Source organism: Amblyraja radiata, chromosome 7 (assembly GCF_010909765.2).
Source record: "Amblyraja radiata isolate CabotCenter1 chromosome 7, sAmbRad1.1.pri, whole genome shotgun sequence".
Taxonomy (NCBI): Eukaryota; Metazoa; Chordata; class Chondrichthyes; order Rajiformes; family Rajidae; genus Amblyraja; species Amblyraja radiata.
The window spans coordinates 17,039,816-17,066,605 of record NC_045962.1 but is presented as its reverse complement, the minus strand read 5'-3'; the positions used below and the strand labels follow the sequence as shown (position 1 = coordinate 17,066,605).

Genomic DNA, 26,790 nt, shown 5'->3' with positions numbered 1-26,790 from the left:
GGGGTGTAAGTTCAGGCAAGATGGAGGAAGCGGCCTGTCCCGGTGCCGTTGCCGCCGCCGCGATGCCGTCGGTGCGCCTGGTCCACCACGGCGGCAGCAGGATCACCTCCTGCAGGCCCGTCTTCTCCACGGACAGCAGGTGAGTGAGTGAGCGGGAGGGAGGGAGGGAGGGTCCGGACCGGTCCTCTCCGCTCCTGCAGCCACGTGGAGCTCAGACCCGCCACCTTCAGCCTGGGTCTCCCTGCACCAAACCCCTCTTAACGTCTGGAGAATTGAGAAATCATCTCATTGAAACGTTAAAACTTCTCTCAGGTTCTGTCTGCCAGGCTCGATGCTGGGAGGAGGAGGAGGATCCCTCCCGCGGTGGTTGAGGAGTCTGGAATCTGTCCACTCAGTCGCAGAATAAGCAGTTCAAACTGCAGTCATCTTAATGTAGATCTGAACTCCCTGTGGTGTATCCCATCTCTCCCTCTCTCTCAGGTCTGAAGGGTCTCAAATCCAAAACGCCACCCATTCCTTCTCAGGAGATGCTGCCTGTCCCGCTGAGTTACTCCAGCAGTTTGTGTGTATCTGCTGGGGAGGGGGGGGGGGTCTGAAGTAGGGTTATATGAGCAGAATTAGGCCATTCAGCCCATCATGGCTGGTCTATCTTTCAATCATGGCTGGTCTATCTTTCCCTCTCAATCCCATTCTCAAGTCAAGTTTATTTGTCACTTACACATACAAGATGTGCAGTGAAATGAAAGTGGCAATGCCTGTGAATTGTGCAAAAAAAACTATAGAACAGAATCAATATTTATATATTAGAGAAAGAAGAAAGAAAGAAAAACCCAGCAATTTTAATAAGACACAACACAACAGCAAATTGGTACAGTAAATTAGTCCCTGGTGAGATAAGAGTTTACAGTCCAAATGGCCTGTGGGAAGAAACTCCATCTCATCCTCTCTGTTTTCACAGCATGACAGCGGAGACGCTTGCCTGGCCGTAGCAGCTGGAACAGTCCGTTGCTGGAGTGGAAGGGGTCTCCCATAATGTTGCTGGCTCTGGATCTGCACCTTCTGATATATAGTTCCTGCAGGGGGCGAGTGTAGTTCCCATAGTGCGTTTGGCCGAACGCACTACTCTCTGCAGAGCCTTCTTTTCCTGGGCAGAGCAGTTCCCAAACCAGATTGTGATGTTGCCAGACAAGATGCTTTCTACAGCCCCTGAGTAGAAGCACTGAAGGATTCTCAGAGACTCTGAATTTCCTCAGCTGCCTGAGGTGGTAAAGGCACTGCCTTGCCTTACTCACCAGTGCGGCAGCGTGTGATGTCCATGTCAAATCCTCTGTGATGTGGACTCCCAGGTATTTAAAGCAGCTCACCCTATCCACAGTAGCCCCATTTATCTCCAGTGGCGTATATGTCCTCGGATGTTGTGCCCTTCTAAAGTCCACAATCAGCTCCTTAGTTTTTATGACATTCAAGAGGAGTGCCAGATCAGCCACCTCCTCCCGGTAGGCCTTCTCATTGCTATCGGAGATCAGGCCCACCACCACAGTGTCATCAGCAAACTTGATTATAGAGTTGGAGCTGAACCTGGCCACACAGTCATTTGTGTACAGGGAGTACAGTAAGGGGCTGAGGACGCAACCCTGGGGGGGATACTGTGTTCAGGGTGAGGGTGTTTGATGTATTTCCTCCCATCTTGACTACCTGGGGCCTGGCGGTGAGAAAGTTCAGGACCCAGGCACACAGGGGAGTGTTTAGCCCTAGTTCCCGCAGCTTCTCAGCAAGTCTGGTGGGGACTATTGTATTGAATGCTGAACTGAAGTCAATCAACGGCATCCTCACATAGCCCCCCTTCTGGCTGTCAAGGTGAGAGAGCGGTGTGCAGAACCTGGGAGACCGCATCGTCCGTGGTTCTGTTCGGACGGTATGCGAACTGTAGCGGGTCCATGTTGCGAGGGAGGAAGGCGCAGATGTGGTTCTTGACCAGCCTCTCGAAGCATTTCATGACTTCCGAGGTGAGGGCCACCGGTCGGTAGTCATTCAAGCAGGCTGGAGAGGCATTCTTTGGTACAGGTACAATGAAGGATCTTTTGAAGTGGGCAGGGACCACGGACCTTGCCAGGGTGAGGTTGAATATTGTAGTGAGCACTGGAGCTAGCTGAGTAGCAAAAGTCTTAAGTACTCGCCCAGATATACCATCTGGGCCTACAGCTTTCCTCATGTTCACACGTGTCAGAGCTCTCCTCATGTCATGCTCGGACAGCGAGAATGTGTGCACATCCCCAGCGGTGGACCTCCCTCCAGCCTCGCTAGCCAGCGCACTGGCGGTGTTGTTGTTAGCCGGCGAGCTGGGGGTGAGGTTGCCCGTCTCGTATCGTGCGTAGAAAGAGTTTAGGTCATCAGTTAGGGAGGTGCCGGCACTTCCGGTTGAGGGGGGGGGGGGGCTGCGCCGGTAGTTAGTTATAGTCCGTAGCCCCAGCCAGAGGTGTCTGGTGTCCTGCGACTCCATCCTGTCCGTGTACCTCCTTTTTGCGTCCACCGCCCTTCACAGTCGGTAGGACTCCACCTTGTAGTCGTCCATATTTCCGGATGCCAGGCCAGAGTTGTAAGCAGCGGTGCGAGCATTCAAGGCAACGCGAATGGACCTGTCCACCCAGGATTTTTGATTAGGAAAGATGCTAACCCTTACCGTGGGGACTATGTTATCGGCTATTGTTGCAATGAAGTCCGTGACCGCTTCTGCGAACTCACTGACGTCTCTGGAACTTGCTTGGAACATATTCCAGTCGACATCGCTCAGTACATCTTGCAGCATGGCCTCTGACTGGTCGGACCACTGCTTTACGTCCCTCGTCACTGCCGCTTCCCGTACTATCCGTTGTTTATACTCCGGCAGCAGGAAAATGGCAGCGTGGTCAGATTTTCCAAAAGGAGGGAGTGAACGGCCTTGTAGCCTAATTACTGACCTTGATTGACAAAATGCATTAACTATTTTAAATGATAGAGTGGATAATGGTGATATTCAGAGAGACCTGGGTATCCTTGTTTCAAGGCACTGAAGGCGAACACAGGTACATCAAGTGATAAGGAAGGGGAAATTATATTCTCAGATTAAGTCATAACAGAATATGAGGATGTGAGTAAAGGTAACTTGCTGCAATTATATGGGGTGGTAGTGGATCTGCACCTAGAATATTTGTACAGTTTTCGTTTCATTATCTGAAATAAAATACATTATTCCCATGGAGGGAATGTGACAGAGGTTCACTGGACCAGTTCCAGGGGTAACAAGTTTGCCTTGTGAGGCAAGATTGAGTACACTAAACCTGTTGAGTTCAGAGGAATTGCGAAGCAATCTCATTGATACTTTTTTTTAAAAAAAGGGTTTTTTTCTGGTTGAGGAGTCTGGAATCTGCACACTCAGTCCCAGAACAAGCAGTTCAAACTGCAGTCATCTCAATTTGGATCTGAACTCCCTGCTATGTTTTCTCTCTCTCAGGTCTGGTCTCGATCAAAAATATCACCCATTCCTTCTCTCCAGAGATGTTGCCTGAGTTACTCAAGCATTTTGTGTCCATCTTCGATATAAACCAGCATCTGCAGTTCCTTCCTACATACATTCTCTCGCCTATGTGCTTTCTGATTTCTACTTATATTCCCAACTCACTCAAAGACTGAATTTAAAGTCTCAATACACATATTAAATGACTCCGAGATCGCTCCTCGCTCTATTCCAGCTTTCCAACCACTTCAACATCCTCTAATTCCTTCATTTCTATGCATGCTTTTTTCTTCGCCAAACTCGTGGTAATTAACAGAGGAATGGATCTTTGTCTGGAATTTATCCATAAAAGGCCTTTGGCTCTGCTGTGTTCTCCGTCAATTTCAAAACTTACCTTTTAAACTTACATGGCCGCCAATATTCTGCCATTGTTGCGAATAAACTTTGTGTTAAATTTTCACCCTCTACAGAGCAGTGTATGCCGATTTCTATATTAAATACATATACTATATGCAAGAATAGTTCTTATTGTTTCTGTATGATGTTATTTTTCTGCTTCTATAAACATTTTTACGTTGGTCATACTTGCACAGCAAGGAAATGGGCCATTTGGCCCACCCGACCAATATCCCCCATTTAAGCTAGTTCGATCTCCAAGAGTCTTTTAAAGGCTATTACAGTAACTGCCACAACTACTTTTTCTGTCAGCTCGTTCCATGTACCCGCCAGCTTCAGAGTGAAAAAGTGGCCCCTCAGGTTACCATCAAATCTTGCCCCTCTTGCCTTAAACTTATGTCCCATGATTCTTGATTCCCCCACTCTGAGTAAAATACTTTGTGCATTCACCCTCTCAACTTCCTTGGCTTCAAAGAATAAAGTCCTGCCTGCTCGATCTCTCCTTATAGCCCAGGCTCTTGAATCATTGCAATATCCTTGTAAATCTTTCTGCATTTTTTCTGAAGAATGGTTTGAAGATGTTTCCTAAAGCATTGGTAGAGTGTGAACTATCTTACTGCACAGAAAATGACTGTGAACATTCTGTATTAATGTGTTAAAAGTATCTTTGCCTTTTCACTTCAGTGATTGTAATCATGGCATGACATGATATATAGTTACGTGAATATGAAAAAGTTGAAACAGAAGAGATGACTGGAACATTGGTTTATCAATCTTTTCCAAGTTTAAAAAAAACATTTTTTTCATTTTGCAGATATTTGTTTTGTGCATCAGGAGACCATGTGAAAATATATAGTACTGCCACAGAGGAATGTATACATGTATTACAAGGTCATAAGGATCTAGTTACAGGCATTCAGCTTAATCCTCAAAATCATTTGCAGGTAAGGAAGTTTTTTGTTTGCGATTAACTATTCGTTACAACGCCGAAAAAACAAAACACAGAATAGAAAAACAGTATATAGTGCATTTTATGTAGCACTTGAATTACATGGAAGGTTTGATCATTTTACATGGGATGTGGAAAACCCGAGAAACGAATTCAAGTTTTTAGCTACAGGTAATTTGGCTAAAAATGAAACAAAAGACTTAACTGTGGCTATGCTTAAGTTCCATTTGGAATATCCCAATGTCCTTTACAGTCAAGGTAGTACTGAATGAACTGTAGTCACATACACAGGACAAGAACTCCAATGATCTATTTGCACACGATGACCTCCCTCAGCAATACCTTATCTGATGACCAAATTTGGCTAACATTTAGTTGCGACTTCTAATTCCAGAAAATCATCTTTATAAGCAAAAGATGCAGGACAAATTATTGAACCTACCTTTATTTAGCTCACATGACATGATGAAAAGCAATGACCAAAGGCTATTCAGCAACATTTGTCATTGCTCACACAACATATGGCTATGAGGCCAATTAATATAAAGGGAAGGGATAATTGGAACATGTCCCAATGCTATCCAGTTAACCAAGATAGTGTTGTGATTAAAAGTTATTTACCTGAAATAAATTATCAATAGATAGTTTGATCTTTGAGAGCATTATTTGTGTATGAAATAGGTAATTAATTACTTGTAAATATTCTCTCCTTTTTAAACCACAGTCGTCAAGTTGAGTATATGTTATATGCTCAAATACAGTGAGGCACAGCGTTATGAAAATCTCATCTGCAGCAGCATCACGGGCACATAAACAGACATCATAAATACTTAAATTATACAGAAATTACACAAATTCTGCAAGGCTGTTTTAAAAAAAAAAGTCTCTTAAAATATCAGGATGTTAGTGCCAAACACATCATCATCATCATCGTTGAAAACATCAACGGGCACGGTGCCTTACAATGCCGTGTATGACAGTGATCGCAACTTCTACTGAAGTGTGGATGGCCGTTGGCTCGCTAGGAGCTCATCTGCCCTTTGACAGGTCTTGTTTTTGGTCCTGCTGGGGGCCCACAGCCCCCTCCTCACCTGGCAAACCAGGTGGGGGAGACAGTTTAGTCGCCGACTATCCGACCATGGAGCAGGTAGCACGGGATTACATGGTACCCGTGGCAGGGGGAACTCCCCCCGACCTGAAAAATCTGTGAACATAAATCTTTTGTAGAGATTGATTGTCCTTTAAATTTGTAGCTAATGATTGATTTGTTGGCAGCTATACTCTGCATCGTTGGATGGCACCATTAAGCTTTGGGACTTCACTGATGGAATCTTAATGAAGGTAAGTGGTGCAGCATTATGAACGATAGAATTAAGAATCGTTTTATTTTGTCAACATGCCTTGTTTAAACTACGTTTTCTCTCCCATCTAGACATTTTCAGTGAATGTTAAACTACTAGCTTTATACACCCCTGCTGGTGATGAAAACACCGTCTTTGCTATTGTTCCAAGAGACAAAGGTAACAGAAACAATTGAAAATTATTTCTGAAAATAGATTTATTTTCTTGCTTATTGTACTATACATGTAGCTCTAAACACAATTACAGTAAACACTATAACAGACCGTGGGGGGGAGGGGGGAATGGACACCATTATTTGTCGATTATCTGCTATAATAAAGTGAGGGATTTGCTCCGCGCACTTAGTGGTCACACTGAAATGATGAGTTGCTTTCAGGCACAACGTTATTTTTAACTGCTAAAAATGTATTTTTGTTACTGCAAGGCTGTTTGTAACATTGTTTAATAGAGTTGTGTTGATCTGAGCAATTGCTTGTCAATTTTAATGCCATGTCAATTTCAATAACCTATACAGTGTAACAAGCAGCCTGTGTTCTAAGACAGTCCGCTATAATCGTAATCCGTTATAGAGGTCTGTAATAACAAGGGTTAATGTATGTACAATTATATTTAACCCAATAAATTTAAACAATGAAACAACTTTATCTTGACTCCAGTGCATATGCATTGCAATGCAGAATTCAGACACGGGCTGTGAATTGGGACAACTGGTGCTGAACTCATTGCTGAGTTTGAGGGCAAGTGTCGTGAGCTAGGTTGGATGTATGTATACATGGATACATGTATACCTGTATCCTCAGACCTTAATTGAAAATATAAATGCAGTTAGTTTGTTTTGATGATTACTCATTCATTTCTGGGCGTCTGGTACATTTTTGACATTTTACGAAATGTTAATTTACTTGTTTAAATCCTTCTGATATGTCTCTAATCTTTGGTACTTTGATGCTGGTAAACTATCTCAAAGTGATCAAGGTAAATTTTGTCTTGAGAACTAGTTGATGCTCACAAGCTACTCTGTCTCACTGGACCGATGTGGCATTGAGCATGACAGCACTTTGGAGACTGTAAAAATAACCGCGACCTCAGAAAGCAAGAGTAGCGAGTTTGGAAGAGTTCAATCAACCCCTCACTTTGCTGTAAAAGATTGTGGTCCCCTTGCATCAGTCAAACAATTTTATAACTGGTATCATGTATGCATTTAGAATGTACATTAAAGTCTCTTTTAGTTTTGAGTCTTTTAATCTATTTTAATTTAGCAACCTGCTTTGATCAAATAAGACTTTGTATCTGTTTGCAAATAATTTAACTGTACTCGTCAATGGGGAGGTATTTTGAAGGTAAACGTTTTGATGTGCAGTGTTGTATTGGAAAGTTCACCTCGAGCGGTGTACTAAATGATTGAACTGCAATCTGTATTGTGTAGGATTATTTCAATTGGTGTCCATCAAACTGCCCAAGTCAACTGCTCAAGAAGTTGATGCACAAGATTTCACTGTCATTTTGGAAGATGTCTGTCAATCACAAAAATCAACAGCTTTTGGAAGAGAGGTACAACCCTTTAATTGTCCACTTGAAAAAGTGTTACCTATTATGCAATTTAAAATATTTTTCAAAATAGTACATCAAAGTTTTTAAAATGTGTAGCAGTTTATGATTTGTGTTGTTCTGATGGTAATCTTTATACAGTGACATTTGCATTTAATTGTAAAATAGTCTGATTTTTATTTGTGAGGAGTGGAAAAGTATAATTTATGATGCTGCTTTTTCTGATATGAAAGCATTTCGCAAACCGAACAATGTAGGAAGATTTAACTCCATTTACTGTTTACTGTGAGTGAATTATGAGATCTGCAGTGGCTTGGGGCTGGGCAGTGAGCTGCAAAGTAAGGCAAAATACAGTATTGGCAGTTCTTGTACCTTTGGTACAGATCTGGTTATTTATTGAGGTGGCTGCAGTGATGTTAAAATATCATAAATGTCAAAGCCAATTTTACATGGTAGGTTTTGAACAACAAATTTTCTTTAAGCTGGTGTGAATGTAAATGTTGGCTGATTGCATAATGTTCACTTTCATTTTGCAAGTCTTTAACAACTGAAGCGGTTCATGCCTGCATGCAGCATGACTCAGACAGTTGGGAGACTGGCTGAAAAATGAGATATATCATTGTGCCATAAATGTCTCGGGCAAAAATTTCTAGAAAGTGAGAGTCTGACCGCCCTCAATATCCTGCTGGTCACTACTAACCCGAAATTCAACTGAAGTAGTTGCATAAAAACAATGGCCAAAAGAGCATCTGGGTGCCCTGGAGCAACACTTGCCTATATGGCACGAGTCAGGAGCATGCTCCACTTGCCTGGGCCAGTACAGCACAAACAACACACAAAAATGCACCATGCTCCACTGGACAAAGAATCCAGTTTGATTAGCATATTGATAGTCACCCGTAACATTTGTTCCTCCACCACGATGCACAGTTGCTGCAGTGTATACCATATACTAAATGCAGTGCAGCTGCTTGCTCAGACTGATGAAATAACATCTCCTGAACCCAAGACCGCCAAGATGAGTGAGGGTAGGAGGCACCTTGGAATGCCATCGTTATCAGATTCTCCTCCAGGTTGCACTCCACTTTGATTTGGAAATATATCACTGCTATTTCGTCTTTGATGTCTAAATCCTGGTATACTCAACGCAAACAGGGTCATCAGCAAGATTGCAGGGAATCAAGAGACCCATCCTGCTGCCACCTTCTCCAAGATAGGGGCAGAAAATGAGTAAGGCCCAGATCCTGAAATTTATGAAAGCATTTTGTTTTATGAATTACTTTATTTAAAGAAGGTTATTCTAATTCACAGGGCAAATATGTTGCTTCTGTTAAAACACTTGAGCTCCAAGTGTTTTTCTTCAAGAAGAAAAAGTCCTTCAGGTAACCCTTAATTCATATTACATGACTTTGCAAACGTATTATTTTTAACACGCTGTTGCTAATTTGCAAAACAGTGTTTGCAGATGAAAGCAAAATAATTATGCTCTGTTTTAAGGTTTCCCTTGAGTTTCAAACAAACCAAAGGATCTAATAATGCATTCACGTGCGTAACGTGTCATCCAAAGGAAGACTGCATAGCAACAGGTCACCAAGATGGCAAAATCCGTCTCTGGTAAGGCATTTTTATTACATGGAGTTTGTTAATTTTTGAGAACCTGCATGCAACTGGACCTGCTTTTGGTATCTGCTATTTGTTATGGGCCATTCTTTGTGCATGATGAAATCAGAACTTTTATTTTTGATTTTGTTATACATAGCATGCAGAGGAATACGTTATTGCATCTTTCTTTGTGCATTAGCAAAAGTGTGTAAGAAAATAGAGTTTATTATGTGCGCCATTACTGATTTTGCCCTAAGTTTTACTGGCAAATGGCTTTAACCATACAGGAACTTGGGTAAGTTGCATATGTCAAAACATTTTCTTTGAAACTGGTGAACAGATGTGATTTGAAGTTGAATTCTTAAATTTGCAATCAATGTGACTTTTAAGAACCTTAAAATATCTAATTTTGTTCAGACTGTAAATCTAGCCTGCAGTATTCTGGCCTGCTGAATATATTATTACGGTGTGCAAGTCTTCAGAACTGGACTGCATTTCACCAAATGGCCCATAATACTAGTGATGTGAATCAAAGAATAGCCAGACATTTTATATTATGATGATGCATTTTAAAATATTGTTCATATGAATAATCGGGTCATTTGTGATGCACACTTGCTACAAGCTGAACTGTTCCAGCTTCAAAATGTTGTTTTTTTTTTTTCTTTATTCGGTATAATATACCAAGAGTATATATTATTTAAAATTTAGATTCCTCTTCTTTCAACAGAATAAATGTTTTTTGAACTTGCTTGACTCTATTTTATAATTCACAGGTGGAAATTCACCCACAAAAAGGAGTATACATACTCATCACAGCATTGGCACTACGAAGCTGTGAATGACTTGGTCTTCTCCACAGAAGGTAAGAAAAATAGTTCAAATAGATTAAGTCAGAGTTGTACAGCATGGAAACGTGCCCTTTAGCTCACCTTGTCTATGCCGACCAAGGTGGCATTCTGAACAAATCCCATTTGCCCACGTTTGGACCTTATCCTCCTAGCCCCATCCTATCCATACATCTGTCCAAATGTCATTTGAAACTCATTGTATCTGCTTCTATAGATTTTTCTGGTAGATCATCCCAGATACAGACAACTCATCTGAGTGAAAATTTGATCATGAGGTCCTTCTTAAATCTCTAACCTCTCATCTTAAGTCTGAGCTTTCAGAATTTTGAATCCTCTCTCCGGGGGAAAAAAAGATCGTGCCTTAATAAAGTCACTCCTCAGCCCTGTAAGTTCCAACGAAAATAGGTTCCAGCCACTCCCTATAACTCAAGCCCGCAAGTCCTGGTGAATCATTTCTATACCCTGTTCAACTTAATTGCAGTAGGTCATGCACTGTCCCTGGCCTCCAGCTTATCTTGAAGCTCTTTGTTTTAGTGCGAAAGTCAGCAAGAAGCTCATCTGCAAAGTGGAAGATACTGTTCCCTGTTGACCAGTTCGTCCTTGAAAGTATATCGAAGCCCAATTATGTTCTTAGGGACAAGCCTGCTTGTCCCTAAGAATGACATGTTTTTGAAAGGCAGAAGAAGCTGCATGGAATGTGGGATGTGACATGAATCCTTATTTCCTTATTTATAATTTTGTGGGATGTTTTGTTGCAGTGTGATTTTTTTCCCATGGTAGTTATTTGTAAAAGGCTTGCAGAAGTTGTTCTCATCCAATTGGTTTTCTTGTTGCATTTGTTTTGATAGGTACCAATTTGCTAAGTGGTGGAATAGAATCTGTGTTAGTTCAGTGGCGGTTTGGATCTGAAGCAAATAAAGACTTCCTGCCTCGACTTGGAGAGGCCATTGAACACATTGCAACCTCTCCTGATGGTTTCTTCCATTCTACATCCCATAGTGATAATAGTAAGAACCTCTAATTTATTGTGTATACGTAAAATTGAAAACTTTTGCGTACAATATTGACAAACAAATTCTTGAAATTCGTCAATTTGCCAAGTTTTAAAATAGTAGCATTGGATATGCTATATTTGTATTTGGGTTATTGTTAATATTTTGCTGTTTGCCCTTGACTGGAATTTTTATCTTGAGACTCACAGATATATTTTGATTGTAACCCTTTTATAATGCGACATAACACTCCATTTAATTGAAAATATTTTGCACACATGTTTAAAACAAGGCCACACGGTCAAAATGCCTTTTTTTTTTTTTTGCTTTCACGATTAACATGCCTATTGGGCAGATTTTTTAAAACTTGAAAATGTTGTAGCTGGATTTCTGAAGTAACAAAGGGCTGAAAGTATACGTATAGGCCGGGCACTATCAGTGGGATGAAAAACAGTTAATGTCATTCACTGACCTTTCAGGGTTGATGAAAGGTTAACAGACCTGATAAATCATCTCTGTTTTTCTCTCCACTGCTGCTGCCCAATCCTTTGATTTTTTTTTTTCAGCATTCATTGGTTTTACTTCACAATTTCACCAACAGTTTTGTTTTTGTTGAATTCTAGATAATAATAATAATAATAATAATAATAATATATTTTATTGTCATTGCACATAAGTGCAACGAGATTTGGGTATGCAGCTTCCATCCAACATCATAACTTAAGTAACTACTAAAATTTAGGTTTAGATACCCCGAGAACATGGTTTGTACAATGAACATTACAACAGTAAAATAGTCAAAACAAATTAAAGTGCTGATGTGTCTGTGCGATGTGACCATCCGAGAGAGACAGTCCGTGGGGGTGGGGGGCACTCAGCAGGGCCGGTTCAGAGCAGCTATAGCTCTGGGAAAGAAGCTGTTCCTGAGTCTGGAGGTGCGGGCGTAGAAGGCCTTGTAACGTCTGCCGGAAGGAAGTAGTTCCAACAGTCCATTACAAGGGTGTGAGGAGTCTTTGTGAATGCTGACGGCCTTCCTGAGGCACCTTGTGCGGTAGATGCCCTCCAAGGCTGGTAGCGGTGTCCCAATGATCTTCTGCGCTCTGTGGATGACGCGCTGAAGAGCTCTCCTCTCCGCCTCGTGCAGCTGAGATACCACACTGAGATGCCATACGATAGTATGTTCTCTGTCGTGCAGCGGTAGAAGGTTGTCAGCAGCTGTTGGGGCAGAGCAGTCCTTTTCAATGTTCTCAGAAAGAACAGTCGTTGCTGTGCCTTTTTGACCAACGCAGCGGTGTTGGTGGACCATGTGAGGTCCTCTGAGATGTGAGTGCCCAGAAACTTAAAGCTGGACACTCTCTCCACACTGTCCCCGTAGATGGAGATTGGGGCGTATTCCCCCTTCTGTGACCCCCTGAAGTCGATAATCAGCTCCTTAGTCTTGGAGGTGTTTAGTGACAAGTTGCTACGTGAGCACCAGTCCGCCAGGTTCTGCACCTCCGCTCTGTAGTTTGTTTCATCACCGTTGGTCATTCATGTTAAATGTAAGAAAGTATGTAAATGTAAATATCGTCTTTTGTGGACAACTACTTTCCAACTTCTTTCATCAAAATGTAAAGTGCTTGCATTCCACAACAGGTTTTCTTACTCGATATAATATCTCCGCCACGCTACTGGCAAATTAATGCTGTTGTACCCCCTCGCCCAATGATTGCTTTAAATTTCAGCACTGTGGTGGGCCAGTTATTCTGTGATGCTGCTCAGTGAAGAACAGTCATCAACTAGGCCATATGACTGTGAGCAGTGATTGCTCTCTTTCCCTTCAATGTGTTCAGAGCTCTGAATGTAAAATATTGTGTTTAGGCAGTTGTGTTCACTGCCAAACATATTTTACAAGAAGGCTTTATTTGAGCAGCATAGTAGCACAGCTGGTAGAGTTGCCACCTCACAGCGTCGGCGGCCCAGGTTTGATCCTAACATCGGGTGCTGTCTGAGTGGAATTAATACGTAGGGAGTAGATGCAAAAGTGGGATAACATGCAACTAGTGAGAAAAGGTGGTCGGTGTGGACTCGATGGGGTGAAGAGCCTATTTCCATTCCCTATCTCTAAGCTAAACTGAAAGCATGATTTATTTGTCCAAAACATTTGTCTGCCAACTTGGCAGTGATTGCATTTGGGGAAGGGATTCTCAGTAAACGTGGGTCTCAGTTCTCCAGAATTTTTCAATTCATGGCATTCTGAAGCTCCCCATCAATGTTGAGCTACAGGGAACCCTATAATGCCATAGATGCTTTGGGAAAAACTTTGTGTTGTAGAAAAAACCATGAGGAAAGGGGGATTAAGAGCTCGAAAGTTTCAGAATCACAATTACAAAGAATTCTCCCACAGAATTCTCCTTGATATTTTCATACATTCCCAACTTTCTTATATTATTTCTTATATTATTTCCAAAGCTCACTGACTGCCCAGTTCTTTGTATGAATTGTAGATTTATTTTAAATTTACATTTTGATTTTTTTTTCCTTTTAGAAATAGTGATTATCAAAAGCAATCTGGAGCGTTCTGCTATAATTCAAGGTTTGGTTAAAGGTATGTATATTTATATAAATTACTAGACCAAGTGGGACCCATTGGGTCCCGTCCTCTAAACGCGCAGTTGCGGGAAGGGGGGGTGGCCTGCGGCGTCACATACGCACTAGCCACGCCTGCGGCGTCACATACGCACTAGCCACGCTCCACACACGCACACTAACCACCCCCCCCCCCCACACACACACACACACACACTAACCACCCCCCTTGATATGATATTAATATTATTCATTTGCTCCTTTTACCCCATCCCCACCCTATCCACTCACACATAGCCCCTAACTTGCAGGCGCGTCTAGAGAGTGAGGGGGGGGACAGACAGAGAGAGGAGGGGCAGAGACAGAAAGGGGGGGAGAGGGCAGAGAGAGGGGGGGGGGACAGAGAGAGGTAGAGGGCGGACTTGAACTCGGCGAGCAGGGCGGACGCTGAACAGGCGGGGCGGACAGCCACGGTCGGCGACCAAAAGACTGCGAGTCGGGGGGGGGGGGGCGGTGATGATGTCACTCGCAGCGTGTGGACCACAGCGCAGCAGGACGCGCGGAGCAGACCCAATGTGACGTCATCAGCGAGGCCATCTCGTTTATTTTCAAAGTTATTTCTGATTTGTGAACATTTTCATTAATAACTCGAGAAATAAAGCTCGAAATTTTCAGATAAGGCGATTTCGTACTTTAGGGGATAAATTTCTATCAGAATATGTGAAAGTTTTACCGTTAGTGCGTCGTTTTTTCGAGTTGCGATCGCGCGCGCGCGCACACACACACGATCAGAGTTTTAAGTATATAAGATTTCTTCATGCTATAATTTCATTAATGCTGATTTTTTAAATCTCTTTCATAGGTCAGGATGTTTCGACTGGTATGATGATTGACCCAAGGAGCAAAGCTTTGGTTCTAAATGGAAAACCAGGGCATTTGCAGTTTTACTCACTTCAGACTGACAAGCAGTTATACAATGTAAGTGATGCAGTCATGTAACCATCACACTTTTTAAGAATCAAGCTGTCGCATGTTAAGTAATGCAGAGACAAAGAACTACAGATGCTGGTTGATGCGCAAAAGGATACAAAGTGCTGGAATAACTCGGCAAGTCAGGCAGCATCTTTTGAAGGTCTCGGCATGAAACATCACCTATCCATGTTCTCCAGAGATGCTGCCTCAGGTACTCCAGTACTTTGTGCCCTTTCGCACTTAAAATTAGTTCTATTGGCTGTGACAGTGGTGGACAATGATTTACTGTATGAAATTTCCATTGTTTAGTTTCCCGACTTGCTGTCTATGAATTTGTTTTTTTCTAAATAAAGGACATGCATTTAAAGTAATTGTGTTTCAAAAATGTGTGTGTCACATTCTAGGTAGCTTTAAGAGATGTATGATAATTCTTTTTAAGTCAAATAATGGGTTTAGTTTAGAGATACAGCACGAAAACAGGCCCTTTGGCCACAGTCCGCGCCGATCTGCGATCCCTGCACATCAACACTGTCCTACACATGCTAGGGACAATTTACAATTTAACTGAATCCAATTAAGCTACAAACCCATACGTCTTTAGAGTGTGGGAGAAAACCGGAACATCTGGAGAAAACCCACGCAGGTCACAGGAAGAACGTACAAACTCCATACAGACTGCTCCCGTGATCAGGATCGAACCCAGGTCGCTGGTGCTGTAAGGCAGCAACTCTACCACTGTGCCATCGTGCCACCCCTAATGGTTACATGACAGTTATGATTTGTACATAAGTGTGTTCTGAAACATAAATTGCATGATTGTAGATTTAGTGCAGTTGACGTTAAGCTGATATATGAATGTGATATTTTTAATAGTCTAAAGATTTCAATAATGCTTGAGTTTTGAAGCGGTTACTGAGTTATGGAATTTACATAATTTAAGATGTTTTATATTGCCCTTGATTAGATACAAATTGTAGATTAGCTTGGTAGTACTCAATAAGCTTCAAGCATTGCAATCCCAAGTAGCTTCTAAAGAAGCAAAACAAATCATTCAAGGAACTCTGTGGGTCAGGGAGCATCTATGTAGGGAATGGACCGATGACGTTTCCCCTTTTATCTCCTCCACATTTTTTAATGTTGTATAGGCCTCTATTGGTAAAGTTAATTGGTAACGTGCATCTTTGGTGCTAACAAACAGATTCCTAGGCACTTACTAAATATAAAAATGTTAATCATTTACTAAAATTCAGTATAGTAATTTTGTATTGCTTAATTTCACAGCTAGACATTGTGCAGCAGGAATACATTAACCAATCGGGGCTAAACCAGATCAAGATAGTCAAGGCAGCATTTGACTTTCATGGTACATGGTTAGCTACTGTGGAAGAAAGAATGGTTGATGAATCTGAAATTGAGCTGCGGATGAAGCTTTGGATCTATAATGAGGAAAACCAGAGGTGAGGTTTCCCAGAATCTGGTCCAAAATTGAAATGTTGAAACTCATTTTGTCTTGAATGAAGGATTGATCCTGGATTGAGGATTTCTTTATTTATCACTATTGTAAACATGCAATTGCTTTACCTATTTTTCTGACAATACCAGAAAACATGAACGTAGATATAATTATTTAGCTCTAGCTATTATAAATTACCTTTTACATTTTTTGCTTGACAACAAGGAGACCTTGAAGCCGAGGTTTACCACGGATGTTGTGGAAGCCAATTGTTTGGTATTCAATTATGGCATTTGTCCATCCTTAATGTATCTCAGCAAAGGACCTGATGTGTAGAGCACAATTTAAAGACAGCATAACGAGGTGGTGAATTCTGGTTGCAAGAGGTTTTAGTGGCCCTCTGAACTTTATTTATACTCTAGTGTCAAAGAATAGTTATTTTTTCAAAATGGTTAAGTACAGGAAAGCCCCCCCCCCCCCCCCCCCCCCGAGGCTCTTTATTATACCAGCAAGCAGCATTTATCACAACCCCTTTAAATAGTCCTTTTGTAGCATTCTTCATTCTATTTAAATTATTTTTCTTTATGGTATGAGGTCAGCAGAAATGTGCAGTTGAAAATGGCATTGGATATCTTTCTATCCGTAGTTCACACTAATTTGCGTTATCCTCTTGTCATTCTGCCTGCTACTGTAAAAACACACTAACCCTTTTGATGTTGGCAATTTCTCATTGCATGTACACATATTAATCTCAAATGTATGTCATGTAAACAAAAAGAAAATCATTCTGTGACCCAATTCCTCCTAGGCCTGTATCCAATCTGATTTAATATTTCTCTCCTTTCTATAGTTTCGTCCTAAATACCACAATTTGCATGCCACATGAAAACCACATTGTAGCCCTATGCTTTGGAAATTTCAATGATTCCAGAAGTCCACCTACGTTGGTAACGGCTGGCCTGGACTGCCAATTTAAAGTCTGGATTCTGGGGGATGATTCGGATATATACAGTAAGTTTTCTCTCTGATGCTGCGCTCTCATTCTTAAAACAGCTGACTCGGTCTTCTTTGAAATGGATGTTTTCCATTTGATCTATATTATGAAGTTTGATTGTCGTAGTGTTGGGAGCATTACATTTTAAACCACACATCTGACCATGATTTGCTAAGATTTAGGAGCTGCATGTAACTAAAAAGGAAATTTTATAGAAATATTTGTTCTTGATCAATCTATGATATCAAATCTAAAATAAATGTAAAAGAGAACCAAATGTAAAGCCATCTTACCTTTGGAGATAAGTTATCTTCAAGTCTGGTTGTCTACTAAGTAGTGTAACATGGACAAACAATTTGTATATCCTAATGCAGTGGTCGATTTAAAAAGATTGTATCATTTTGATGGTAACCCACGTTTAACTAATTTACAATGACTTATGAAGATAATACCTGCACTTGCACTAATGATATTTTATGAAGTTGGCCACTTTAACATCAGGAGAACATCAGGAATGCTTTGTAAAAGCCACAGATTCAACAGTAGAAGGTGCTATTGCATTGCTTCACATTTTGAGGCATTGAAGCCATGAAAAAAAGTAAGATTTAACCAATTTGGCAATGCTTAGAAAATGTTGTTAAATAAAACGTGAACCCGATTTAGTGTTTTTAGTTTAGTTTAAAGATACAGCATGGATACAGGCCCTTCGGCCCACTGAGTCCGAACCGACCAGCGATCCCTGCACACTAACACTATCCTACACTCTAGGGACAATTTATAATTTTTTACTGAAGCCTACAAACCCAAGTCTTTGGAATGTTGGAGATAACCAGAAATCCTGGAGAAAACCTACGTAGATCACAGGGAGAACGTACTAACTGTACAGACAGCACCCACAGTCGGGATCAAACCCGGGATTCTGGCGCTGTAAGACAGCAACTCTATCGCTAAGCCACCCATTGAAATCGTATGACCTACCTTGTCCTTAGTTAATTACACACTTTGATCATTATTGGCGAAGGAAGGTCATATATCTGTTTTGTAGTTTAATTTTCATTAAAAAATACCGTGAGTGATATTAAATTGCAATATATTGTTGACATATGAATTTCCATATTTGTAGCGCAATATTTAAAGATCAGAGGGTATGTTTCCATAGTTTGTTCTTATCGTACACCCTGAAAATTATTTTCCAGGAGAAAGTATATGCTGGACGTGTGACTTCGTGGGGACGTATCATAACCTGCAGGCCACAAATTGTAGTTTCTCCGAGGATAGTTCCCTGCTTGCTGTCAGTTTTGAACAAATCGTTACTCTGTGGGATGCAGATACTTGGGACCTGAAATGTACTTTCTGTCAACCACCTGGCAAGATACGGTAAATATTACAAGCCGTTATTTGCAACGTGGCAACATGTTTACTGATTAAATCAATGCCTGGTGTTGCAGCTGCATTTGTTCCTTGGCTCAAATTTCAGAAATAATGTTTCACTCTTTGCATATTGCGGTCAAATGTTCCATTAATTAAAGAAAGTTGTGTAAATTCCAACCAGTTGGTGGCACTCTACAGTGGCCATATTTACATTGCTATCTGTAAGAAGGAACCTGCAGATGCTGATTTACACTGAGGATAGACACAAAATGCTGGAATAGCTCAGTGGGACAGACAGCATCTCTGGAGAGAAGGAATGGGTGACATTTCGGTTCACAAAACATCACCTATTTCTCCTATCCAGTGATGCTGCCTGTCCTGCTGAGTTATTCCAGCATTCTGTGTCTATTTACATTGATATCCAGGAGTGTCAAAATCTGGTCATTATTTTCTGCAAAAGCTTTTATTTTTGTAAAACACAGAGTGAAGCAAAGCTTCATTTCTGAAAGCCCAGAGGAAAAAACACTTTTTTTACTTTGAATACTTAAAACTGAAGTGTATATTGGACATATTAATACTTTTGGATTCTTGGGAAGGAACAGTTGTATAAATGGATTAATGACTACTTATACTCATTAATATTGTGCATCGTGCTTGAGTTAGGTATATGTGCTAATGACCAAGGCAGATTTAATGATCAATGAAAAAACCCATTCCAAGCATTTTATTAAATTCCACGTGCTTTTCAAGCATGCTTTTGATAATTTAATAACAGTTCCTTTATTATGATAAATATTTAATAAAACATAAGTTGAGGTCATTATTGTTTCATTTTATCCTTTCAGACATCTGGCCTTTGGAAGATTTAGTTGTTCAAAGTACCTCCTTGCTACAACTGATAATGGGTTTCTCTGTTGCTGGAACCTTCTGTGTTGCAGCTGTGAGTATGAACCTTTCTATCACCAACAGTTGCTTAGTTTACAATTATCGAGCATGTTGTGAGTTGCTGGTTAAATGGTCCTTTGCTTTACAGTGGAATGGAGTGCTCAGCTGAATGTAAAGGCATTGCAGGTTGATCCTCTCTCTGAGAATGTTGCTGTTTTCTCTGAATTTCACAGATGCACAGACTGTAAGTATAGTGGTCATTTGCATCGACTATTTATTAAATTAGCGCAAACTAATAAATTAATTTGGCATTTGAAAAGATCGTGCGGTTCATGCATTTCTGGTCACGTTGCCTTTTTCATTTAGTCGTAGAGCTGTACAACACAGAATGGGCCCTTCAGCCTAACTCATCCATACTGGCCAAGTTGCCTAAGAGCTTGTCCCACTGGCCTGTGTCTGGCCCATATCCCTGTTCTTGAGACCTTACCAGGCCTTTCCAAGTGTCTTTAAATGTTGTAACTATATCCACCTCTACCACTTCCTCCAGCAGCTCTTTCCATGTATGCACCACCCTCTGTGTTAAAAGAATGTCCTTTGAGTTCCTTTCAAATCTTTCGCTTCTTACCTTAAACCTATGCCCTCTCATTTATGACTCCCCTACCCTGGAGTAAAGAATTTGACTATTCACCCTAATTGTGCTTGTGATGAATTTATAAACTTTATTTAGCTGTAACATGACATTCCAACTCCTGTACTCAGTACCCTGACCAATATCTCAATCCATTGGTCTGAATTGTATACTCCTGACTGAGGAAGAAGGTTTCCAATTACGTTGGACAGTTCCCCTGGCTCAACATGAGGAAGAAACTGCCAGAGCCTGTGGCATTAATGGCATCACTTGGCAGAACACAAGGCAGAAGAAGCCCCAGCCTACCTGTAAAACTGCTTAAAATAAATTGGCTGTCTAATTTCTGCTAAAGCCTACTATCAGAGCTGTTTATGAAAATGGAATACTTCTTATACTCAGAAGCATTCAACTAATTTTTTGAACTATTGTAGTTTTCAAAATGTAGTTGAAAGTGCTCATGTTTATGATAGTCTCTCATGGCCTTGCATCTCAATTGAAGTCAACAAGTTCATCAGACATATAAAATTCTTAAAGGATTGGACAGGCTAGATGCAGAAAAAAAAATTCCGATGTTGGGGGAGTCCAAAACCAGGGGTCACAGTTTAAGAATATGGGGTAGGCCATTTAGGCCTGAGATGAGGAAGAAAATCTTCATCCATAGAGTTGTGAATCTGTGGAATTCTCTGCCACAGAAGGCAGTGGAGGCCAATTCACTGGATGTTTTCAAGAGAGAGTTAAATTTAGCTTAGTGCTGAAGGAATCAAGGGATATGGGGGGGAAAGCAGGAACGGGGTACTGATTTTAGATGCAGTCATGATCATATTGAATGGCGGTGCTGGCTCGAAGGGCCAAATGGCCTACTTCTGAATGTCTGAATTTTGGTTATCTTTTTAGTGTTTGTTTTTAAGCCTAACGAGCCACGGCCTGTGTACATGCAGAAGAATGTGTGTGATGTTCAAGTCAGGTGGGCTCTCTTTGTTCCAAGAGAACTGGCTGAGGATTGCAATTCAGATAGCCAGCAGTGGTTGGCCAGATCACAGCTCTACTTCCTCACAGATTCACAGGTAAAGCATGCAATTAAAGACTAGTAAAATAACCAAGCACGGCTAATTTATCAAGTAATTAATGCTTTGTTCAATATCTTGATTTCCCCTTGCAGGATTTGATGACATTCAGTACAAAACCAGTAGAAGAGAGACTAACGTTATCCAGCAAGCAGGTACCTACCATGTGGTTAACACCAATATGATCAAAGGAAGTAACGTTCATTTTGATAGGATGGCCTAAGGTTACCATTAAATATCTTGGCCACCGGCATTTGTCACTAATCTAAACTGTATCTTACCGCAACTCTCACATGGTATAAACATCCACTGGCCTGATCAGAAGGCCGTGAGCAACTGGTGCTTTGAAAATTGTCAGTCCTGCATAAATGCTACTGTGATCAATGAAGCCATGCCACAAGCTAAGTCAGGCACGAAGCTTCAATTCTATTATTAAAAATTAAATACATATCTTTCAAAGATTATAACGCACTATACGCTTGGAAACAAGCAAAATTAAATACACCTATTTAATTTAACCTTGAGCCAAAATAAATATAATTTATTTGATACAATTACAGAAGAGCATTTTCATATAGGGCCAGTTGTGGAGCAATTAGCATGGCCTTGCTTCATTATTCAACACGACCATGGCTGTTATTCTAATAACACAATTTTCCTGTCCTGTTTTCACATACTTCGATTCTAATATCTAGAAGCTTATCGGCCTCTGAAATCAATGACTGGGCCCACAATTCGCTGGGGTAGAGGCTTCTTAAAGATTCTAAATTTTCTTTATCTTTATCCATAAAGGCCCACCCTTTGAGCCCTATTTCTAGTCTCTTTACCAAGGGAAAACTTCCATCCTGCAGTGACTGCTGAACCATACTGGAAATCTCAACCAATATCCCAAGAACAAGTACAGTGCATCTTAGTTGGAAATCCACTAAAACTAGTGTAACTTTATATGGGTGAAGTGATCATACAGGAATATAATGTGTACTTTTGGTCTCACCAAAGTCTTGTATTATTTCTTATACATGTATTCAATTCCCCTTACAATAAAGCCAACATGCCATTTACTTGCTCAATGAACCTGCATTTAAACTTCCAATAATTTATGTACAAATCTCTCTGAGCACCAACATTTCCAATTTTTCAACAATGTAGTCAAGTCAAGTTTATTCGTCACATACACATACGAGATGTGCAGTGAAATGAAAAGTGGCAATGCTCGCGGACTTTGTGCAAAATAACAAACAACCAGACAAACTACAAACAGAATGGAACAGAATCACATATTCTTTTACATATTAAATATTGTGGGCGGAAGGAAAAAGGGAAAAAAAACAGCAATTTTTTTTTAAAAGCAGTAAATTGGTACAGTAAAGTTAGTCCCTGGTGAGATAGGAGTTTACAGTCCTTATGGCCTCTGGGAAGAAACTCCTTCTCAACCTCTCCGTTCTCACTGCATGGCAACTGAGGCGTTTTCCTGAACGTAGCAGCTGGAACAGTCTGTTGCAGGGGTGGAAGGGGTCTCCCATGACCTTATTGGCTCTGGAGTTGCACCTCCTGATGTATCTGTCACAAAGTTGTTCATTCACTTAGCTTGTCTCCATCATCATCTTCTCATCACTAGTTACATTCTCATTTTATCAACAAGCTTTTATTTGCTCCTCGTCATAGGTTGTATTCTATTTCTGTTTCCTATCTGTTAACCACCTCTCAATCCACACTGGTTTAACCCCCAATTCTATGTGTTTTAACTTTGTCCACAAACTTTTTGTACTAAGTTTTTTAACATTGGTAGTTCTATTCGAAAAATAAAAAATGTTTTCAAGTACTGTTGAATTATCTAATTCTGACAAGAATATGACTCTGGAAAGTTGCACATCATCAATATTGTAACAAAATTCAATTTGCTTCTAGCTGGCGACGGACGAAAATGCTCCCATGACTCCATTCCATGTGTTGCTGGGAAAGCACAGGCAACAACGAGAAAAATCTGGGTTAGAAGGAGAACGAACCGCACTGCCTGAAGGATCGGCTACAATTAATGAGGTAATTAATTGAATGATCTGCATTACAAATATGGGATTGTAAACTTATTTAACATCTTTGACAGAAAGCTTAATTAACAACACGTGTTGTTTTTCTTCAGATGCTTCATACACCAGCTCACGTTCTGCCAAATGCTTCATTTCTCTGTTTAATGTTTATGAATTCGTTACTGATTCCTAAAATGGGCGAAAGGTAAGATTATGAATTGATATTTCAGTTTTGTTTGCACGCCTACATCTGGAGTTGGCAGCCCAAAAAAATCATTAGAGTTTTTTTTCAAATGTTCAATTTTGGTAGTTGAGGCAGGGACTATCCCAATGTTCAAGAAACAGTTAGACAGGTGCATGGATAGGACGGGTTTGGAGGGATATGGACCAAACGCGGGCAGGTGGGACTAGTGTAGCTGGGACATGTTGGCCGGTGTGCGCGTTGGGCCGAAGGGCCTGTTTGCACGCTGTATCACTCAATGACTCTAGTCCAACTTGCCTGCGTTTGGCCCATTCCCCTCTAAACCTGTCCTATCCATGTACCTGCCTGATTTCTTCTTAAACGTTGTGATAATCCCTGCCTCAACTACCTCCTCCAGAAGATCGTTCCATACACTCACTACCCTTTGTGTGAAAAAGTTACCCCCCTGATTCCTATGAAATCTTTCCCCCTTCACCTTAAACCTAGGCCCTCTGGTTCTTGATTCCACTACTCTGGGCAAGTGGCTCTGTGCGTCTACCCGATCTATTCCGCTCATGATTTTACACACCTCTATAAGATCACCCCTTGTCCTCCTGCGCTCCAAGGAATAGTCCCAGCCTGCTCAACCTCTCCCTATTGCTCAGATCTTCGAGTCCTGGCAGCATCCTTGTAAATTTTCTCTGCACATTTTCCAACTTGACAACATCTTTCCTATAACATGGTGCCCAGAACTGAACACAATATTCTAAATGTGGCCTCACCAACGTCTTGTATAACTGCTGCGTGACTTCTATACTTAATACTCTGACTGATGAAGGCCAATATGCCAAAAGCCTTTTTGACCATCCCATCTACCTTTGACCCACCTTCAAGGAGCTATGTACATGCACTCCTAGATCCCTCTGCTCTACAACACTTCCCAGAGCCGCAGCATTCAATGTGTATTCCTGCCCATGTTAGACTTTCCAATATGTAACACCTCACATTTCTCTGTATTAAATTCCATCCACCATTCCTCAGCCCACCTGGCCAACCGATCAAGATCCTGCTGCACTTTTTGACAACCAATTGTGGGGGATAGCTGGGGGAAATAAATCTTATGCCTCGAGCTCCAGTTTCCAAACCACTGTGCAATGTCATCAGGACAAATGGAATCACTGTGTGATCACTTCTCTAAAGAGTGGCTCTGCTGGGAATTTGTAGCCTCTCCACTTCTTTCCCCATCAGATAAGGGAGGACAAATTACACATGACTTGTATGTGCTCATGCATTTTTGTGTGTAAGATTCATCTCTGTTCAATAAATTAGATGAACTGACAGTTTTTAAAGTTGATGGGAGTTTCCCTTGTTCTTTCTTTCTATTTCTGCCATATAAATTAACATTCAGAAATGTATTAAATATTTTTTAAACATATTTGCATATATCACCCTGCACCTTTCACTCAGTGCATTCTTGAGTCGGTGAATTAGATTGATGCATTTCCCAGATAGTGCTAGAAAAACAGTGAATCTGTCCTGCACTGTCAGCAATTATGTTACTTAAGACCTCACGAGGGACAGGAAAAGGAAATAAAGTATTGTGAGCAGAAACAAAAGGGGAGCAATTGTTAGGAACCAAAGAAACCCAAATAAAAGGACTACAATAAGATCTGTTTTGTTAAGCTACTCAGCGGTTCATGTAAAATTAAATTAAAAGTCTGGGGCTATTGTTTTTTTTTAAAAAAGCAGTGAATAAGTAAATTATAAGAATATTCTCAATTTCACCTGCAGAGTAAACATTGTTCTTGCACGATTTAGGATATTTAGGATATTAGGATATTTACATATTTAGGATATTTACATATTTACGATTTAGGATATTTACAAGGAGGTGGAGTCTGAATCCAGCTATAAACCGATCTAAAGTTGCCAAATATATTATGATTGGGACAGCAGTAGAGATAATGAAGGGAGGAAAAGGATGTGCAGGTGTTAAATTAAGTTCACAAATGGAAGTATTTTCTTGGTCGATGAGCTATTTTTTTGTTAATCGCATTAGGAGAATTAGAAGGAAGCCAACAAAGACTTGTTTTTTTAAACTGCTGGAAAAAAACTCAGCTGGTTAGCCAGCATCTGTGGAGGGAAATATACAGGAGACAATTTGGATCAAGGCCCTTATTTAGGGTAATGGAGTAGAGGGGAGAAAGAAGTATGGGGAAAGGGGTGGGACTAGTGAAAAGTGGATCCAAGTAAACAGGTTGGTTGGCAGATGAGTTAGAAGGAGAGAAGGGTGGAGATAATAACCAAGACAAGAGGTAATGAGTGGAGAAGAAAAAGGGGTGGAAATGGTGGAACCTTATAAGAAAAGAAGATGGGGAGTGGAAAGTAGAACTGTGGCAAGAGTTGGTGGGTAGAAGGGAGGGGGGGGGGGGTTATGGGAAATACTGCAAAGGTAAGAAAAGAGAACATAAATAGACAGTAATTTTAAAACTGATAAAGAACCGAGTTCTAGGTTACAAATGTTTTTCACAGCTGAAACTGGAACGGGTTAGAGACAAATTAATTGATGTTGATTAAAGTAGGTTGGAATTTATAAGGCAGGAGCTCAGAAATAGACCAGAACGTGGGTTTGCTCCGAGTCCCCTGGTTTCCTCCCACATCCAAAAGATGTGCTGGTTTGTATGATAATTAGCCTCAGCAAATTGCCTCTGGTGTGTCGGAAGTGTGATAACATAGAATTAGTGTGAATGGGTGATTGATGGTCCACTTGGACGGTGGAGGAAGGGCCTGTTTCCATGCTGTATCTCTAAAGCTAAACCACAGACAAAGTGACCATTTATTTATGTGCTGTTAATTTTTCTTATTACTCAATCGATTTATTTGGTCATATCTTCATTTATTTTGTACAATGAAAGATTTGCAAATCATTATTAAAACTGTTATCAAAATAGATTTCCAACACTTTTTACTTCAGATTTCAAGCATCTTCGATTTCTTGATTTTCTGAAAATTGCTGTTTTTTAAAACATTTGTGGTGCACTGGCCTCCGGTTGAAGTAATATATTCTACCTTCCACCCTAAATATTCAATGGAAAAAGGAGAATCTAATATTTCTCTTTCTTTATGATCTTTCACACCAGCACAAATGAAAAACAAGAGGAGGTGGAAATAGAGAGTGAAAAAGATGAAGATGAATCTGACATCGAGATGAATCTTATCGAAGATGAGCAAGAAGTGAAAAAAGTGTATTCGTCAGAGGAACTGTTACCGAAACTGACCAAATCTGAGGAGAAAGAACTGAAAAAGCTACAGAGGACTAATTACAGCTGGCTATTTGCAGTATAGACTGGAGAAATTGATTTTGGCTGGCAGTCAGAAGAAATGCAATTTTGTATTAAATATTTTTTAAACATATTTGCATATGAGTAACTATAAAGTTTTGTTTTAAAGAAAA

The 26,790-nt window shown here is 40.7% G+C and overlaps 1 protein-coding gene across 1 annotated transcript; it reads left to right on the top strand.

Annotated features, from left to right (window-relative positions):
- wdr75 (WD repeat domain 75) lies at positions 1-26,790 on the top strand. The gene is made up of 21 exons (XM_033023784.1): positions 1-139; positions 4,704-4,833; positions 6,114-6,179; positions 6,271-6,358; positions 7,627-7,751; positions 9,060-9,130; positions 9,246-9,362; positions 10,127-10,215; positions 11,050-11,208; positions 13,721-13,780; positions 14,624-14,739; positions 16,015-16,190; positions 17,037-17,197; positions 18,377-18,557; positions 19,397-19,491; positions 19,585-19,680; positions 20,959-21,128; positions 21,224-21,283; positions 23,037-23,168; positions 23,269-23,360; positions 26,477-26,790. The coding sequence occupies exons 1-21, from the start codon at positions 21-23 to the stop codon at positions 26,679-26,681; spliced, it is 2,508 nt and encodes an 835-aa protein (XP_032879675.1). The 5' UTR covers positions 1-20; the 3' UTR covers positions 26,682-26,790.

Coding starts and splice junctions, on each gene's coding strand:
- wdr75 (XM_033023784.1), top strand. CDS start 21: ATGGAGGAAGCGGCCTGTCCCGGTGCCGTTGCCGCCGCCGCGATGCCG. Junction 140..4,703: donor GTCTTCTCCACGGACAGCAG/GTGAGTGAGTGA, acceptor TTCATTTTGCAG/ATATTTGTTTTGTGCATCAG. Junction 19,681..20,958: donor ATTTCACAGATGCACAGACT/GTAAGTATAGTG, acceptor TTATCTTTTTAG/TGTTTGTTTTTAAGCCTAAC.